We start from the raw sequence: 20,089 nt of genomic DNA on the forward strand, positions 1-20,089 counted from the left end.
GTGGGGTATGAGAAGGGGTGGCACAAGTAGTGGACAACTTCATATTATATCCTAATCTGAAATCAATTAATAAAAACAAAAACCTTATGCCAAAAAATGTGTTAAAAATCCATGTAACACAGAACCTGATTTAAAAAAACAAGTCATTTTCTGACAGCACATCCCCTTTAAGGAGCATCTTTCACCTACATGTTTTGTAGATATAGTAAAAACTTTGAGAGAAATTTTCCAAAACTAGTGGAAGTGAAAACTGGAGCAATGCCCATGGCAAACAGAAGGATTTTTGGTACTCACCGTAAAATCTCTTTCTTGGAGCCTTCATTGGGGCACACAGGTAACCATAGGGTGTATACTGCTGTCACTAGGAGGCTGACACTATGCACAAAAATAAGAGTCCGCTCCTCCTCATCGGGGTACACCCACCGACTGGCTCAAAGCTTGTCAGTTAAGGTACTGTCACACTTAGCGATGTACCAGTGATCCCGACCAGCGATATGACGCGGTCAGGATCGCTGGTACATCGCTAAGTAGTCGCTAGTGAGCTGCCACATAGGCAGATCTCACTAGCGACATCGCTGGGGATGGGGATCGCTACTTACCTGTCACACCAGGCGATCCTGACGTCCTCCCGCCCGGCTCCACGCGTCGCTCGTCTTCACAGCAGGAAGCGCCACAGGAAGCTGACGACGAGAAACAGTCCTGAACGTTCTCGCGCGATCAGCGATAATCAGCGGGGGAGCGGGTCGCTGGTAAGTATCAGACACAGCGATATCGCTAGCAATATCGCTATAACGTCACTAGTTATAGCGATATTGCTAGCGATATCTCTTAGTGTGACATGCCCTTTAGTGAAAAAGCAGTAGGAGAAGCAATAACAAAGAACTACATACACGTCCAACAGAGGCATTCAGGCACAAATCAGAGAGGGTGCTATGTCCCCCAATGAAGGCTCCAAGGAAGAGATTTTACGGTAAGTACCAAAAATCCTTCTTTCTTTATCGTTTCATAGGAAGACGCAGGTAACCATGGGATGTTCTAAAGCAGTCCCAAAGGAGGGAACAGATCATCGTGTCCAAATCATGTCGGGCAACCGACGGCCGCCAATTACAGCACTGTCCTACCTAGGCCAGTATGAGCCGAGGCTTAGGTATGTACCGTGTAGAATATTGCAAATGTATGAAGAGATGACCAGGTAGCAGCCTTGCAAATCTGAGTTGCATAGGCCTGATGCCGAAAGGCCCAGGAGGCCCCCACTGCAGGTGTAGAATAAACCCTCACTTCCAGAGGAGGTGGTCTATTCTTAACTCGGTATGCCTCCATTTTAGCCGAGCAAATCCAGGGGCAATAGTAGACTTGCAGGCAGGGAGTCACTTACGACGACTCTCAGGAATGACAAACAAGACATACGAACGTCTGAAGGAAGCGGTCCTTGAAAAACAGACGGAAGTCTTTGACAAGGTCCATCTTGTGGAGAAACTTTTCCAAGGGATGGACAGGAGACAGGCAGGAGGAAGGACATTATCTTCATTGATATAGAATGGGGAGACTACCTTAGGAAGGAATTAAGGAACTGGTCATAGGACCACCTTGTCCTGGTGTGTGACGAGGAAAGGAGAGCGACAAGAGAGAGCTGCCAATTCTGAGACCGGTCTGATGGAAGTGATCGCAACCAAAAAGGCTACCTTCCAGGAGAGAAGAGAAGGCACAATATCCTGAACGGGTTGGAATCGGGGTCCTTGAAGAACACTTAAAACTAGATTAAGGTCCCATTGGTCCACTGGAGGAAAATATCGTGGTGCTAGGCGAGCAACTCCTTGAAGGAAGCTCTTGACCTGGGGATGAGAGGCCAAGTTCCGTTGTAAAAGAATTGAAAGCGCGGAAACCTGACTTTAGAGGGTACTAAGAGACAAACCGGACTCTAGCCCCGATTGAAAGAATGCCAGAATGGAAGGAAGGGAAAAAGACAAAGACATGTGAACGGTGTAGTTGACTTTACACCATCAAAAGAAGATATTGCAGGTCCGATGATAAATGCGTGAGGACGAGAGTTTCCTTGCCTTGATCATCGTCTGTATGACCAGAGACGAGAAGCCTGCATCACTCAGAACCGCAGCTTCAACAGCCATGCCATTCAATTGAAAGACCGAGAATTCTGGTGGAAGAGGGGACCCTGAGAGAGTAGGTCTGGACGATCTGGGAGTTTCCAGTGTACATCTGCGAGTAGGTTGACCAACGCTGCGCATACCAAGCTCTCCTGGGCCAGTCTGGGGCAATTAGGATGAATGGAAAGCCTTCTACCTTGATCTTCCTGAGTAGTCTGGGGAGCAGGGGAAGAGGTGGAAAAAGTTACAGACGACAAAACTAGGAACATGGAAACAAGGGACCTAGTGATTCATCCAAGACACCATCAGATCGACGTCAGAAGTGCCCTACCTCTAACAGATCTGATCGAATACAGAATGGTTGAGAGACCACTCCCTTGAGGAAAGGCCCTGATGTCTTAAGAAGTCGGGAGCCCAGTTGTCCACGCCTGGAATGTGCACCAATGATAATGTAGACACATGCCGTTTTGCCCGAGCCAGAATCCTTGAAATCTCTAACATGACGGACTCGCTGCGTGTCCCGTCCTGGTGCTTTATGTATGCCATGGCATTGTCGGATTGAATGCGAAGGTGCTGCCAGTGGAGGAGAGAGAGGTAGATGGCTCTGATTTCCAAAAGATCTCCACATTCCGATGTATGTGGCGCATCAGAGGTTTCTCCGCTTCGCGGTCCAGGGATCCCACTAACCGTTCACACAGCTCTCCACTTCGGACTGCCCCCAGGGTGTTTATGAAAGTGATGGCAGCGGTCTTGGATATTCTTCGCTCTGGGCTTTCACAAAATGTCAGCAGAGCCCCCACTCCACCGAACACCTGCAGCGACGCACATTGGAACTTCCCCTCATCCAAGTCTGCGGCCTGGAGCAACTCTCCACTCTTGCCTCCTTCAGGAGTGACCCTGTGACCCGCATCACTGTAGCCACCACTCCCGGTAAGCAATAAGACGCATGGATTATAAGAAGCACCACCAAAAGTTTTTTTTTCCAATTTTTCTTCTCAAAATTTGAGGTGCATCTTATAATCCAGTGCGTATTATCAGCAAAATACGGTATATCTTGTATCCTGTGGTAACAATCTCCCTAACCCAGGCGTCGTCTACTACGGAGAGGCACACATCACGGTAAAGAAGAAGACAGCCACCCACCCAGAGAGGATTCCCAGGTGGGGGGTGACCAGTCATGTCGAAGAGAATCTATTGGTTCGAGATACTGAGGAATTGGAAGGGCAACCCTTTGTGTGCGGATTTGTGGGACTGCTTTCTTCTCTCATGCTGGGCAGGAGATCGGTTTCACTGAGAGGAGTTCCCAGTGGATGAGAAATAATGAAAAGGGCGAAACTGAAGAAAACGTCTCCTGGTGAATGGATGTTTTAGTTTAGACTGGGGAAGAGATGTAGTCTTACCGCTGGTGACATCCGAGATCAGCTGATCTGGCTTAGACCCAAAGAGCTGTGATCCTTGGAAGGGGAGATTGGAAAGAGATTTTTTGGAGGCCGGGTCTGAAGTTTTGCCCAGGCAGAAACAGACTTGGCTACCCACGAGGAAGTAAAGGCAGGAAACCACCATGGTTACTTACCGGTAGCCGGTTTTTCCGGAACCCATGACAGCACCACATGAGAGAGGGATCCGCCCCGCCAGGACAGGAACCTGCTGAAACATAAGGGGCGGCACCTCTCCCCCGCTTCAGTTGGATTACAGAGCATTTGAGAGGACTTCCCGGTTAGTTACATATTTATCCAACACCACATCACACAAATACACCCGACTATTGTGCACACCCAAACGGTGAAAAAGGGGGGGAAATATACGGGTGCTGTCATGGGTTCCGGAAAAACCGGCTACCGGTAAGTAACCATGGTGGTTTTCCCTTCACCCATGACAGCACCACATGAGAGATTCTGGAGACTTCGAACACCTTAGGGAGGGACCACCGCTTTCAGCACCCTTCTACCAAAGGTCAAGTCAGCAGAGGAGGATAGATTTAGTCTATAGTGTCTAAAGAAAGTTGAGGGTGAGGCCCAGGTAGCGGCCTTACAAATTTGCTCTATTGATACCTCTGCTTTCTCAGCCCAGGAGGTCGCCACGGCTCTGGTGGAATGAGCCTTGATGCCGTCAGGAACCGGGACGCCACTAGCTGAGTAGGCTACACTAATGGCCTCCCTAATCCATCGGGCAATAGTCCCCTTTGACACTCCATAACCTTTCCTAGCACCCTGGAAGGCTATGAATAGGGACTGGGACCTCCTCCACTGGCTGGTTATAGACATATACTCTACTAGGGTTCTTTTAACGTCTAGGCTATGAAATTTCTCCTCCCCTGGGTTTTTCGGATACTCGCAGAAGGAAGGGAGGACAATTTCTTGGTTTCGGTGAAAGTTAGTTACTACTTTCGGCAAGTAAGCAGGGTCTGTTCTCATAACCACCCTATCCTGGTATATCTGGGTATATGGTGGGTTGACTGAGAGGGCCTGCAAGTCACTAACTCTACGCGCCGACGTTAGAGCTACCAAAATGATGGTTTTTAGGGTGAGATTTTTAGTTGAAATCTGCTGTATGGGTTCAAACGGCTCCTTCGTAAGGGCTTCCAGCACCAGATTTAGATCCCATGGAGCTATTTTTGGTAGGGAAACTGGCCTAGATCTGTGGCAAGATTTTATGAACCTGGCTACCCATCTGTTTGCCGCTATATTGCAATTGTATAATGCACCCAGGGCTGAAACCTGTACCTTGAGGGTATTAACCGCCAGGCCTAGCTGTAGGCCTGCCTGCAAGAACTCCAAGATGGACTCGATTGGGGGTTCTTGACCTAACAGTTTTCCCAGGAATTGTAGAAATTTCTTCCACGTCCTGCCATATATGTTGGTTGTTATAGGTTTTCTACTTTTCATTAGAGTAGTCACCAACCCCGGGGAAAAACCTTTATCTCTCAAAAGTGTCCTCTCAAATTCCACGCCGTCAGATGGAACCCCTTGACTTGTTTGTGGAATATCGGCCCCTGAGCTAATAAATCTGGAATTTCTGGCAGTACCCACGGGTCCGAGAGAGACATCATTTGCAGTAGTGAAAACCACGGTCTTTTTGGCCAGAACGGGGCTATGAGGATTACTCTGGCTTGCTCGTCTCTTATCTTTTTTACCACTGCCGGGATTAACGCTACTGGGGGAAAGGCATAGCTCAGTTTGAACAGCCACGGGATTTGCAGAGCGTCTACTGCCCACGGGTTTTCCCCTGGGTTTAAGGAGCAGAACCTCCTCACTTGCTGGTTGTTTTTGGTGGCAAAGAGGTCGATCACTGGCTGCCCCCATAACTGTACTATCCTCTGGAATATTACACGATTTAAGGCCCACTCTCCCTGTTTTAACTTGTTGCGGCTTAGAAAGTCGGCTTGAACATTTTCTGTCCCTTTGATGTGTAGGGCCGTCAGGGAGGTTAGATGTTGTTCTGCTTTGAGAAAGATTCTTTTGGCTTCGTCCATTAGGGAGTTTGACCTTGTCCCTCCCTGGTGGTTGACATACGCCACTGCCACCCTGTTGTCTGACATAATTCGGACATTTTGACCCTGTAACATGGGAATGAATGCCCCCAAGGCTCTGTTTACCGCTCTTAACTCTCTTAAGTTGGAGGAAGCCTTCTGCTCTAGGTGACCCCAGGACCCTTGGGCTATTTGTTCTCTCAGGTGTGCCCCCCATCCCGAGGAGCTTGCGTCCGTCAATATTACATCGGACACGGGCCTGTGCCACAAAGTTCCTCCTGCTAAATTTGTGCCGTCTAGCCACCAAGTGAGAGAGTTTCTCCCCTTTTCGGAAAGTTCCAGCTTCCCTTCTAAACGCCCTTTCAGTCGTTTCTGGGCTGACAAGATTTCCGCCTGCAGTTGTCGGGTATGAAACTGTGCCCAGTTGACCGCAGGGATACAGGCTGTTAGCGTGCCCAACAGCGACATTGCCCTTCTTAGGGTCATGTGAGGTTGTTGTATTGCTGTAAGGGTCATTTCTCTCACTTTCTCTACTTTTTTCTCTGGCAAAGACAAACTTGACGGTCGGAGTCCAAGACGAAACCTAGAAATGTTTGTTTCCTTAGGGGTTGAAGTTTTGATTTCTTTAAGTTTATCATCCAACCCAGTCTTTGCAGGGTTTCTGTTATTTTCTCTACTTGATGTGCGCAGTGATGTTCTGAATTGCCAATGACCAAAAAATCGTCCAAGTAAGGCACCATAATCACATTGTGGATTCGAAGGAAAGCTGTCATTTCCGCTATTACTTTCGTAAAAATCCTTGGCGCTATGGAGATACCAAACGGAAGAGCTGTGAATTGAAAGTGCCTGAGGTCGCCCTGGATGTATAGGGCTACCCTCAGGTATTTCTGGTATTCTGGGTGCATCGGGATGTGGTAATAGGCATCCTTCAAATCTATTACGGCCATGAAGCAGTTGTGGTGTAACAGCTTTATGGTCGAAGTCACCGATTCCATTTTGAATGTTTGGTTCATGATCCATTGATTGAGTCGCCTGAGATTTATTATCGTTCTGAAGTAGAGGTCTGGTTTTTTTATTAGGAAGAGGGGAGAATAGAACCCCCTTCTCTCTTGATCTTTTGGGACCTCTATTAGAACTTGTTTCTCCAACAGTCCTAAAATTTCTATTTCTATGGCTGATTGCTCTCCTGGTTCCTTTCTGACGGGGGTTACCACAAATGAAGCTCTCGGATGCTGGAAGAAAGGGATTTTTAGGCCATTCTTTATAATGCTCAGAATCCAATTGTTGGCCGATATTTTCTCCCACTCTTGAGAAAAGAGCTTCAATCTTCCCCCCACCGGAGGGCTGGCGTCATTGCGGGGATTTTTTGGCGGTTGAGGTAGTTCCCCCAAACATGAACCCTGGTTCTTTTTTCCTCTTGTCGTCCCACCTTTTCCGCTCTCCCGGGGGATGGCCCTGATTGAACTTTCCCCTCCGAAAGGGCGGTCTCCTCTGCTCACCCATGAATCTGGGGAAGCCCTTCTTTTTATCACCGGCCTTCTCCAGGATGTCATCCAGGTTTTTCCCAAACAAGAACTGCCCACCACATGGTAACGAGCATAATTTCGCCTTAGATTGAATGTCCCCAGGGCAGCCTTTGAGCCATAACGCCCGTCTTGCGGCGTTCGATAGCCCCACTGCTCTTGCCGTTAACCTCATTAAGTCGGCGGAGGTGTCAGCCAAGAAAGCGGCAGCTCCGTGTAGCAAGTACATTTCTCCCAATATTTTCTCTCTTGGTACCTTGGAGGCTAATTTTTCTTCAAGTTGTTGCAACCAGACCATTAATGACCGGGCTGTGCAGGTGCCGGCTATTGCCGGTTTCAGACCCCCTGCCACTGCCTCCCAAGTGTGCCTTAGGTATGAGTCCGCCTTTTTATCCAAGGGATCTCTCAAAACCCCTGAGTCCTCCAGGGGCAGGGCCGACTTCTTGGAAGACCTAGACACTGCTGCGTCAATCTTTGGGACCTTGTCCCAGACGTCCGTGTCTTTAGCCTCAAAGGGGTATCTTCGCTTTGAAGAGGAGGGAAGGCTACCTGACTTCTCCGGTTTCTTCCATTCTCTTTCGATTAGGGCCTGAACCTTGCATTGACCGGAAAGGTACGCTTCTTCCTTTCCTGCAGGCCGCCAAACATTACATCCTCAAGTGATCTCTCTACCTTCTCCTCTTGCAGGCCCATAGTGGACCTGATGGCTTTGAGGAGAGCGTCCGTATCTTCTACGGGAAAGCAAGGTCTGCCCCCCGTATCACTGTCTGAGGATGAAGATGACCCGTGCTCAACTTGATACTCCGAAGAGGAGGAGCCTGACGAGGAACTCGGGGAGGTTCTCCTACTCTTACTCTTCTTTTTTAATAATTTTTTAAGTGAGCCCTGTACCTCAGATTTTATTATCGATCTGAGGTTTGTTGCCAGGCTCGGCACCTCTTCAGCCATAGTCCGTTGGATACAGCTGACACATAAGTCCTTTTGGTAGTCTTTTGCTAAAGGGCTGTGGCATATGGCACATTCTCTATTTTTCTTTTTGCTTACAGCTTTTTTGCCTCCCTAAAAAAGAAAAAAGACATAGGAAGGCCTATTAATGTCTTACTTTCACGGAGATCACTCACCACCCAGGAAAGACGGATACCGGGCTCTGGGGCTGCGAAGGAGCGTGCGCTCTGCGCTCTTTTGATCTCGAGGAATCCCTCGATCGGTGACTCGGACGGCTGCTGCTTTTGCCGCTCGAGCGGCTCTTGCGACCAGAAGCTTGCGATGGGGGCAGGGACAACGGGGACGGTGAGCGATCCTCCTGAGACGCCATTGTCACCCCTGCAGCCGCTTCTGCTCCTTCTTTTATGCGGTGAGTGAGCCCCTCATTACCCCTCCCCCCCGCGACCGCCAGTCGCTTCTCCTGGCCGGCGTCGCGCCCGGCGCCATGACCGTCGCGTCCTGATGACGTCAGCGGTCGCGCTCCCACGTCAGACGCCGGTCTCTGCCCCCCGGCATCCCCTGCATGCAGGGGAAGGAACGGGCGCGCGCGCAGGGGGAGGGCGGCACAGGGAGGAACCTCCGAAGGGAGGACATCGGACCGTGCCCGCACGAACCCGGGGGCCCGTATGAGGAAAAACCCCGGGGACTGCGCTACCAGCTGCCGACGGCCAGCATCGCAGGTAAGCCAGCCCTGCATTTTTACACGCCGGGACGGCCCTGGGTCTTTTCATGTTGACAGGCACCGCCGCTGTCAGAGGGATTCCTTTCCAGGACAGGAACCCAACTGAAGCGGGGGAGAGGTGCCGCCCCTTATGTTTCAGTAGGTTCCTGTCCTGGCAGGGCGGATCCCTCTCTCATGTGGTGCTGTCATGGGTGAAGGGAAAAGAGAGAAGCACCGGCATCCTTAAAGGTGGACTTGGCTATGGCTTCAATCTGTTTGTCAGAGGAGTCCTTGAGGGAGGAACCATTAGGAAGTGTCAGGACAGTTTTAACAGACAGGCGAGAGACTGGTGGGTCCACAGCTGGGAATTCTGCCCATTTGTTGAAGAGATCAGGACCAAAAGCATATAAGATATCCAATTTCATTCTACCTGGGAAGCGCTTTTCCGGGTGTCCCCACTGTTTGACAAATATTCCGTCGAGTTCCTTATGATTGCAAAACACCCGGGGAGGGCATTTTGCCTTTTTGTATGAGAAGCAGTTATCCAGGGTAGGACACTAATCTTCCTTAATATTGAGGGTATTATTATTATTTATTATTATAGCGCCATTTATTCCATGGCGCTTTACATGTGAGGAGGGGTATACATAATACATACAAGTACAGTAATCTTAAACAATACAAGTCATGACTGGTACAGGATGAGAGAGGACCCTGCCCGCGAGGGCTCACAATCTACAACGGGATGAGTGAGGATACAGTAGGCGAGGGTAGAGCTGGTCGTGCAGCGGTTTGATGGATCGGTGGTTACTGCAAGTTGTAGGCTTGTCGGAAGAGGTAGGTCTTCAAGTTCTTTTTGAAGGTTTCCATGGTAGGCGAGAGTCTGATATGTGTGGTCGAGAGTTCCAGAGTAGAGGGGATGCGCAGGAGAAATCTTGTATGCGATTGTGGGAAGGGGAGATAAGAGGGGAGTACAGAAGGAGATCTTGTGAGGATCGGAGGTTTCGTGCAGGTAAGTACCGGGAGACTAGGTCACAGATGTACAGAGGACTCAGGTTGTGGATGGCTTTGTATGTCATGGTTAGGGTTTTGAACTGGAGTCTTTGGGTAATGGGGAGCCAGTGCAGGGATTGACAGAGGGGGGAGGCCGGGGAATAGCGGGGGGACAGGTGGATTAGTCGGGCAGCAGAGTTAAGAATAGATTGGAGGGGTGCGAGAGTGTTAGAGGGGAGGCCACAGAGCAGGAGGTTGCAGTAGTCAAGGCGGGAGATGATGAGGGCATGGACTAGGGTTTTTGCAGATTCTTGGTTGAGGAATGTACGGATCCGTGAAATATTTTTGAGTTGAAGTCGGCAGGAAGCGGAAAGGGTTGGATATGTGGTTTGAAAGAGAGATCAGTGTCAAGGATAACCCCGATGCAGCGAGCTTGTGGGACTGGAGAGAGTGGGCAGCTGTTTACTTTAATGGATAGGTCTGTTGGGGGGGGGGGGTCACGTGAGATGGGCGAAAGAGGATTAATTCTGTTTTGTCCATATTAAGTTTTAGAAATCTAGCGGAGAAGGATGAAATAGCAAACAGACATTGAGGGATTCGGTTTAGTAGGGAGGTGATATCTGGTCCAGAAATGTAGATCTGTGTGTCATCAGCATAGAGATGATACTGAAAGCCATGAGATTCTATGAGCTGTCCGAGGCCGAAGGTGTAAACGGAGAAGAGTAGGGGCCCTAGGACTGAACCTTGCGGGACTCCGACAGATAGGGGGCGCGGTGAGGAGGTGGTGTGCGAATGGGAGACGCTGAATGTCCGGTCTGCTAGGTATGACGCAATCCAAGATAGGGCCAAGTCTGTGATACCAAGAGATGAGAGGGTCTGTAGTAATAGGGAATGGTCCACTGTGTCAAAGGCAGAGGACAGGTCCAGGAGGAGGAGGACAGAGTAGTGTCGCTTGGCTTTGGCGGCTACGAGGTCATTGGTGACCTTAGTTAGGGCAGTTTCAGTGGAGTGGTGTGGCCGGAAGCCGGATTGCAAGTGGTCAAGGAGGGAGCAAGAAGAGAGGTGGGAGGATAGTTCAAGATGGACGTGTTGTTCCAGTAGTTTTGAGGCATAGGGGAGAAGTGATATAGGGCGATAGCTAGATACAGAGGATGGGTCAAGAGAGGGTTTTTTGAGGATAGGTGTGATTGAGGCATGTTTAAAGCTTGAGGGGAAAACACCAAGGTTACTTACCGGTAGCCCTTTTTCTCCGGAGTCTATGACAGCACACATGAGAGAGGGGATCCGCCCAGTCAGGACAGGAACCCTACTGAAGATAAAAGGGGCGGTACCTCTCCCTCGCTTCAGTTGGTTTACAGAGCATGAGAGGCCCCCCGGGTTAGTACACATGGTAAAACTATCACCACATTATATCTAACTAACAAAACACCCAAACTATAGTGCACACCAAAAGGAGTGAAAAGGGGGGGGGATATACAGGTGCCGTCATGGGCTCCGGAAAAACTGGCTACCGGTAAGTAACCTTGGTGTTTTCCTGTCTCTCACGAGGCACACATGAGAGACTTTTGTAGAATAAGACACCTTAGGGAGGGACCACCGCTTGCAGCACCCTTCTACCAAAGGTTAGGTCAGTAGAGGAAGGTAGATCAGGTCAGTAGAGGAAGATAGATCAAGTCGGTAGTGCTTAAAAAAGGTTGAAGGTGAGGACCAAGTAGCGGCTTTACAAATCTGCTCAATCGATACCTCAGCCTTCTCTGCTCAGGAGGTAGCCACGGCTCTGGTGGAGTGAGCCTTGATGCCTTCTGGAAACGGAGCGCCACTTGCGGAATAGGATAACATAATGGCCTCCCTGATCCATCTGGCAATGGTACTCTTAGCTACCTCGTGCCCTTTTCTACTACCCTGAAAGGCTACAAAAAGGGACTAATCTTTCCTCCACTGACTAGTCATTGACATATATTGTACTATGGCTCTTCTTACATCTAATGTATGGAATTTTTGCTCCCCCGGCTTTCTAGGATTGTTACAGAAAGATGGCAAGGAGTCCTATGAAACTTTTGGACTACCTTGGGGAGATAGGCTGGGTCCGGTCTTACAACCACTCGGTCATCCAAGATCTGCGTATATGGAGGACATATAGATAGAGCTTGTAGATCGCTCACTCTTCGGGCTGATGTTAAGGCTACCAGTAAGACAGTTTTAAGTGTAAGTAGCTTTGGTGACAGCTCTAGTAGTGGTTCAAAGGGATCTTTGGTTAAGGCCTCTAAGACTAGTTTGAGGTCCCAGGGTGGTATCTTTGGAATAATGACTGGCCTTGACCTGCCACAGGACTTTATGAATCGGGACACCCACCTATTGGCTGCTAAGTTGCAGTTATATAGGGCCCCCAAAGCTGAGACTTGGACTTTGAGTGTGTTAGTGGCTAACCCCAGTTGCAGCCCCGACTGTAAGAATTCTAGAATAGGTCCCACTGGCGCTACATCCCCTAAAGTCAAGGAACTTTTTCCACGTTCTACCGTAGATTTGGGATGTTATAGTTCTTGCCCTCGTCTTGCCGCATTTGACAGGCTTGCTGCTCTAGCTGTCATCCCCAGGAAGTCTAGGAACTTTTTCCACGTTCTACCGTAGATTTGGGATGTTATAGGTTTCCTACTTTTCAACAGGGTGGAGACTAACCCTGGAGAGAATCCCTGGCGACTCACTAGCACCCTCTCAAATTCCAGGCTGCTAGATGGAAGCCCTTCACCTGAGAGTGGACCACTGCTCCCTGGGAAAGCAGGTCTGCAATCTCCGGTAATATCCATGGATCTGTCACCGACATGAGTCTCAGAAGGGAGAACCAAGGTCTCCTCAGCCAAAACGGAGCTATAAGAATTATTCTTGCTCGATCCTCCCTGATTTTCCTGACCACTACTGGGATCATTGTTATCGGGGGAAATGCATAGGCCAGGATGAACTTCCAGGGTATTTGTAGGGCATCTACTGCGAAGGGGTTTTCCCTTGGATTTAGTGAGCAGAACTTCCTGACCTTCCGGTTGTGTGCGGTAGCAAACAAGTCTATTTCTGGTTTGCCCCAGGCCTGAACTATTTGTTGGAAGACCTGGGGGTTTAGGGACCATTCCCCTTGTCTTAGGTGCCTGCGACTCAGGAAGTCTGCCTGTATATTTTTTACCCCCTTTATATGCAGTGCTGTGATGGATAACAGATGTTGTTCTGCTAGCTGGAAGAGTAGATCCGATATTTGCATGAGGCCCCGAGATCTCGCTCCCCCCTGGTGATTGATGTAGACTACTACTGTATGTTTGTCCGTCATGACCCGGGTGTGGCGGCCCCGAAGTAAGGGAAGGAAATGTTTCACGGCTTTTTGCACTGCCCATAGTTCTTTTACATTTGAACTCTGATCCTTTTCTAGTGAGGACCAGGTCCCCTGTATTGAGTGGGATCTCAGGTGTGCTTCGAATCCTGTGGCACTCGCATCTGTTGTAATGATGTCCTCAACTGGTTTTTGCCACGGGACACCGGCTGTTGGATTCTTTTCTACAGTCCACCAGAGCAGGGAATCTCTTACAGCCACTGAGAGACAGTTTGCCTTCTAAATGCCCTTTTAATTGTTTCTGTGCTGACAGAACTTCCCACTGCAGTTTTCTTAAGTGGTACTGCGCCCATGCTACTGCGGGTATGCATGATGTCAACAAGCCTAAAAGGGACATTGCGTTCCTCAGTGTCATATTTGGTCTTTGTATTGCTGTGCGAGCTAGGCCCCTTATCTTGGTCACTTTGTTCTCTGGCAGGAGGCAGCGTTGTCGCTTGGAGTCCAATGTCAACACTAGGAAGGATTGCTCTTTTACTGGGGTTAACCTTGACTTGGGGATGTTTACTATCTATCCTAGTCCTACTAGAGTTGCTATTACTTCTTTCACTTGATATGCGCAGTGGGACTCTGATCTCCCTATTACAAGAAAGTCGTCTAGGTATGGGACGATCACTATGTCCCTGGAGCGAAGAAAAGACATTACTTCGGCCATCACTTTGGTGAATACTCTGGGGGCTGTAGTCAGGCCAAACGGAAGGGCTGCGTATTGGTAGTGTTTCACCTGCCCCTGGACATAGAGCGCTACTCTTAAATATTTTTGATACTCCTGATGAATTGGGATGTGATAGTAGGCATCTTTTAAGTTTATCACCGCCATGAGGCAATGCTGGAACAGGATCTTTGTGGCCGTGTTGATTGACTCCATTTTGAAGGAGCAATTGTCTACCCACTGATTGAGTCTCCTCAGGTTAACAATGGTTCTCCAAGAGCCGTCTGGTTTTTGTATTAAGAAGAGGGGGGAGTAGAACCCCCTTCCTTCTTCTTGCACTGGGACTTCCTGTAGGACTTGTTTTTCCACTAGTCCCAAGACTTCCGTCTCCAGGGCCAGCTGTTGCTCTTGGGCTTTCCTTCGGGGTGTCATTATGAAGGTACGCCTGGGTGGACGGATGAATTTTATTTTTAACCCGTCCTTTATTATGTTTAGGACCCATGTACTGGGGGAGATACTCGCCCAGGCGGAAAGGAAGAGAGAAAGCCTTCCCCCTACCTCCGGCCTTATGTCATTGGGGAGATTTTTTGGAGGAAGTGGAGGGCCCTTTAAACATATAGCCCGATCCTCTTCTTTCTTTAAAGTCCCAGTTTTTTCTATCTCCCGGGGGACGACCCCTGTTAAATCTCCTCCTCCGAAAGGGCTGCTTTTTAGGTTCTCCCGGAAATCGGGGAAAGCTTTTCTTCCTATCCCCTGCATGTTCCAAAATCTCTTCTAGTTTTTTTCCGAAGAGGAATTGGCCATCACATGGAATGGAACATAACCTATGTTTTGATGGTAAATCTCCGGGACACCCTTTAAGCCACAGGGCTCGTCTTGCCGCATTTGACAGGCTTGCTGCTCTAGCTGTCAATCTTGCGGAGTCTGCAGAGGAATCCGCTAGGAAAGCCGCTGCTCCGTGTACCAGTGTCAGATTAGACAGAATTTCGTCCCTAGGAACTCTATCCCTGATCTAGCTTTCCATTTGTTGTAGCCAGACCACGAGGGCACGAGCGGTACAGGTACCAGCTATCGCTGGCTTTAATCCACCTGCCGAAGCTTCCCAGATGTGCTTTAGGAAACCATCTGCTTTTTTATCAAGCGGGTCTTTCAACATGCCAGAGTCCTCTAATGGTAGAGATACCTTTTTTGAGGATTTGGCTACAGCCCCATCAATTTTTGGGACTTTTTCCCAGGTCTCTGAATCCTTTTGTTCAAAAGGGTACCTCCTTTTTGATGTAGAAGGCAAGCTCCCTGACCTCTCCGTTTTTTTCCATTCCCTGTCAATTAGGACCTTTATTTCCTCATTTACAGGGAAGGTGCGTTTTTTCCTTTCCTCCAAACATCATATCCTCTAACGATTTAGGAGTCTTTTCCTCCTTCAGGCCCATCGTAGCCCTAATAGCTTTGACCAGCTTTTCCACATCCTCTGTTGGGAAACATGGACGGCCGCCTACATCGCTGTCCGAGGAGGATTCTGAGGACTGAGTAGAGGAAGAGGAGGTGGACGGGGACAAGGATCTTTCCCGTCCCTTCTGCCCTGGCGAGGCTTCTGAATCAGAATCCCTTCTATGACCTCTTTTATCCTTCTTTTTAAGGGCTGCTTTTAGGGAACCTTTCACCTCATGTTGTATTAGCGCCTTAAGGGTAGTTACCAAATCAGGGGTTTACTCCTGTATACTTTTATTTATACAGTCAGCGCAGAGGTCTTTCTGCCACTGATCTGCCAGCGGGTGTTTACATAGGGCGCATTCTCTATTTTTGGTTTTGCTGCAGGCCTTCCTCGACAACTAGTGATCAAACAGAGAAAAATCGAACCCCGTTACCATAAGGGTGACATTCATGTAGATCACTCACCACCGCTGTCAATCAGGGGTACCGATCTCGGAGGCTCCTCAGATGCACTCGTGACGTTTCTTCTGGACGTCTCAGAGTCATGCCGGTTGCGTTTACGACTGCCGCTCCCACCACTCGAGCGGCTGCTCCTGGTATGCTGGCCGCTCGGCCTGGCATCTGGCGAGAGCTCTTGCTGCTGCTGACGCTGTTGTCGCTGCTGCTGCTCGTCTTGCCCCACTTCCATCATGAACCTTTGGCATGAGTGCGTCTTCTGTGGTCATCTCCCTTATGTAAGGGAGATCCACTGCACTCTCCGCCTCCTCCGGTTATCCCCACAGCCCCTCCCCCCCTGCAACGCCGCCGGGATCTTCTCTTGCCAGCCGGCGTTTTTTCCTATGGGCGCCGCCATCTTGGATCCTGGCGCCGCCACCCGATGTCATGCGGCCGCTCCCTGACACTGCGCTGTGCTTCCCGGATGCGGCAGAGGGGGAGAGGGCGGCGCGGCAGCCACGGCAGAGCCCCAGGACGTGCTGATTCTGCGCCTGCTCGGACGCTGAGCCCCCGGGGGACCCGCGGATGGCGCTTCCCCCTCCCGACACACAGGGCTCAGGAACCAGCCTGATCTTCCACGCCGGCACGAGAGAGGGGCAGGTAAGTGATCTTCAGTGATCGGGTCAAGTGCACAGGTAGTGAGATGTGATCTTGAGAGTAGAGTGGAGAGTCTATCTTCTGTAATGGTGGAGAAGTTGGTTTTGGGGGAGGAGGGCAGGGCAGGTAGGAGGAAAAGCACTGGGGGTTGTTGACCAAAACTGTCTCTGATGTTATCAGGGTATGATTAACAGCCGATATAAGGCTGACAACCATATCCTGGAGTTTGGAAGTTTGGTCAGTATCGGAATCAGATTCTGACTGTGAATCTAGGTTGGACCCCGGTGCCACCTCAAGAGTGGAGGAGTGAGATACTGAAGGCATCCAGGAGGAAGTGAGAGGAGAAAGGGAAATCAGACGAGGAACTGGCGTGTGCCCACTTCTTGGACCTAAGGGTACCGTTACACCTAGTGATGCACCAGCGATCCCGACTAGCGATATGACGCGGTCAGGATCGCTGGTGCATCGCTAGGTTGTCGCTAGTGAGCTGCCACTCAGGCAGATCTCACCAGCGATATCGCTGGGGACGGGGGTCGCTACTTACCTGTCAGACGAGGCGATCCAGCGTCCTCCCGCCCGGCTCCACGCGTCGCTCGTCGTCACAACAGGAAGCGCCGCAGGAAGTGGCCGACGAGGAATGGTCCAGCAGCTTCCCGCGCGATCAGCGATAACCAGCGGGGGAGCCGGTCGGAGGTAAGTATCACATGCAGCGATATCGCTAGCAATATCGCTGCAACGTCACAAAATCGGTGACTTTACAGCGATATTGCTAGCGATATCGCAGTGTGTAACGGGGGCTTTACCCTTGATCTGCCATGCTAAGGGTGATGGCTGGGTGTCTGTGATTCGGTCTGAGAATCGATCGGAGGCGGCTGAAAAGTTAGATAAACGTTTCAGGACCTGCACCAGAGACTGGAATACCTCGGCTAGGTCAGTTACTAATTGCGAAATAGCAACAGCCCACTCCGGAGGAGGGGTGTGCTCTCGTCCCAGGCGGCGTGGGGCTCCTGTGAGGTTTACATCGTGGAAGCGCTGCAATCTGGGCAGGAAGTCTAGGCCTGACCTGTGGGTTAACTCTGAATAATAGTGTGAGGTATGGGAGTGAGACTCCCCAAGTCTGTGCATATGTACAAGCCTGGCCGAGGGGGCTGCTGAGGAGGGCTAATCCTAAGAAAGGAGGAGGATAAAAAGCCTGTTCAGAGCCTACGCAATCCTGGATGTAGGAGAAACTAGTCATTGAGAGGAAACAAGTCTAGAAGGAGAACAGAGGAAGAGTGAAGACGAGACGAAGGGGTGGTCTCAGGCTAGATGCGCTGAAAAGCCCACGCTATGAGGATAAAACAAGCTCTCCCATAGGTGGGAAAGTGCGCGTGTAAGCTCTTGTGTAAATAGAAGAAGCACTCCCATAGGCAGGAAAGAGTGATGATCGGTCAGTGCACACTTGGGGCGTAAATAAAATGTATGGGCCCTGGAAAAGCCAGGGAATACATTTTTGGATACAAGCTTCAGTGAGCTGCAAAAAGGAGAGGAACAGTGTTCTGCTCTATCCTTACTGATTCCTCCCCGCCGCCTGAAGAGGGTTGTGGAGAAAAAAGGGGATATTTCCTGCCTGGACGAGGTCATGACTCGTTCTTCTCCAACCAGAGGACGGCATTAGTAGCCCCTAGGTGATGAGGAGGTCACTGGGAATAGGTGTCCTCCTCCCGAACCGTCATGGTCCCTGATGGTGCAGAAGACTGTCTCGACCCTGAGGGTAGAGGTTCATTGAGGAGTGACCACTGTCTGCCTTTCGTCTCACTCCAAGGAGAGTGCTGGGGGTGGGGAAAACACAAAGGGCCGGCCGCCACAAACTGCCCTGAGACACGCTTGAAGTGTCAGGGGGTAAGGACCTGTCCCGCAGACCAGAGAGGGTATGATGTGGACGGCACCACACTGTTCTCTCAATCACAAATTTGGAAAAACAGGGTGAGACATTACACCCTGTTACCCTGAAGAGAAGAATCTGAAAAAGAAAAGATTAATAAAACACAAGGTGACCTAAGGAGAAAAAGATTGATCTGGAATCAGGTCCAGGTTTGCCTCCTGTTGACATTAAGCTAAAACTGACGAGCTTTGTGCCATTCGGTGGGCATACCCCGCTGAGGAGCAGCTAACTTTTTTTTTGCATAGTGTCTGCCTACTAGTGACAGCGGCATAGACCCACGTGTACCTGTGTCCCCAATGAAACAATAAAGAAGATCAGATTTCAGGCAATTTGGAACATAGTTGGTTATTATGAGCCACTGCTTTACCTTCCCTTCATTAAATCAACCCCAATATTTTTTTTGTTCTTTTAAGAAACATTGTAACATGTAGTAAAGCACATTTCTATTAATTCTCTCTGCAGCAGAGCAGAGGAAGAACATTTCCGCACATGTAGCATCCCCTGGTACAGACCGCCGGCCATGGTAAGGGAACATTTATATTTATAAGCTCCAAACAGGAAACTTTTCTGAATGTCATGGTTTTTTGTATCAGATGTTTAGCTAGTACTGAATGATGTATAGATGTAATCGCATGACTTATTACCATGTCATTAGCATCCTTAAGGGTGCTGGAAAAACTTTCCATCAAGTTTGGAAAAACCAATCCACCTGCTGCCAAGTCTGGAACGAAAAAAAACAAAATAATGTTTCAAGATAAAAGTTTAAAAATAAAGATCATTTAATTAAAATCATAGACAGTTCTGGAAAACATTACAGCAGCTAAGAACTGTATAACTGCACAATAATGAATGATTAAAGAAATGTGTACAAATAACTACATAGCAGGATGGCTCTTCCTCTCTAGAAGAATTAAGACAGCTGTCGGCCAGCTGCATCCCTCCCAACCACCCCATACACAACCATCTGATCTGTATGGCGGGCTACAGGCTCCACCTTGACAGATGATCTTCGTAAAGAGAAGGTCTGGACAGTTAGAATAACATTGCCCCAATCCTTAGGTTTTCGGGCAAAAATACTTCTGGCAGCGGCTTTTTGCTCCCTGTTGAAAACGCATGAACGCCTGACCGAGTTGCGTATTTATGTGTATGGCTGAGTGGGGAGATACTAGTCTGCCAAATTAGAATGTGTGTATGGCCACGATAATGCGATAAACCTGCAGATTTGGGGATATTCTGCAGGTTAATAGCAATAAAAAGGTGCTCGCTAGGCGTTATCTGAGCATGCTCGGGTGCTAACAGAGTGTCTTCGGCATACTATGTCTGAGTCCCCACGGCTGTATGTCTCGTGGTTATTTGTCAGCCGCAACACATGTAGGGATTGTCTAATGTACAGGCAATCCCTGCTTGTGCTGCGGCTGACAATATTCCGTGAGACATGCAGCCGCGGTGATTCAAACAGTTTTCAAGCACGCCAAAGACACTCTATTAGCATCCGAGCACGTTCGCTCATCACGAGTGACCGTCCGTTGTACTGAAAATGCAGCGCCTGGAAGAAAATAAACTTTATTTCTTCCGGGAGCCGACGACTTTCAGTCATACAGGTGTGCCAGGGCAATTACAGTGATCGCTCACAGCAGTGACAGTCAGTTCCGGGTTGTGCTTACATCCAGTGCAAACAGCTGGCTCTGCACTAATGCATTGCTGAGCGAGGTGTCGGTCGTCGCCGGGCGTGCTCACATACAGCGCTCTCAGTGCTGTAATTAATTCGGGCACGCCTGTATCACTGAAAGCCGGTGGCTTCTGGGAGAAATACAGTTCATTTTCTCCTGGGTACTGCACTTACTGGCTGGGCACCTTCCTAACACTGTTAGCCCCCATATCTGCCGGT

At 49.5% G+C, this 20,089-nt stretch overlaps 1 protein-coding gene across 3 annotated transcripts in view; it reads right to left on the reverse strand.

Annotated features, from left to right (window-relative positions):
* The window catches only part of KIAA0586 (KIAA0586 ortholog), a 192,795-nt gene that overhangs the window by 80,297 nt on the left and 92,409 nt on the right, over positions 1-20,089 (reverse strand). For all 3 annotated transcript variants that reach the window (XM_073585646.1, XM_073585636.1, XM_073585640.1), the window contains one exon: positions 18,846-18,922. In XM_073585646.1, the coding sequence (XP_073441747.1) occupies positions 18,846-18,922 (77 nt within the window). The remainder of the gene's footprint in view (positions 1-18,845; positions 18,923-20,089) is intronic.

Source organism: Dendrobates tinctorius, unplaced genomic scaffold (assembly GCF_039654945.1).
Source record: "Dendrobates tinctorius isolate UK_male_01 unplaced genomic scaffold, ASM3965494v1 ptg000010l, whole genome shotgun sequence".
Lineage (NCBI taxonomy): Eukaryota > Metazoa > Chordata > Amphibia > Anura > Dendrobatidae > Dendrobates > Dendrobates tinctorius.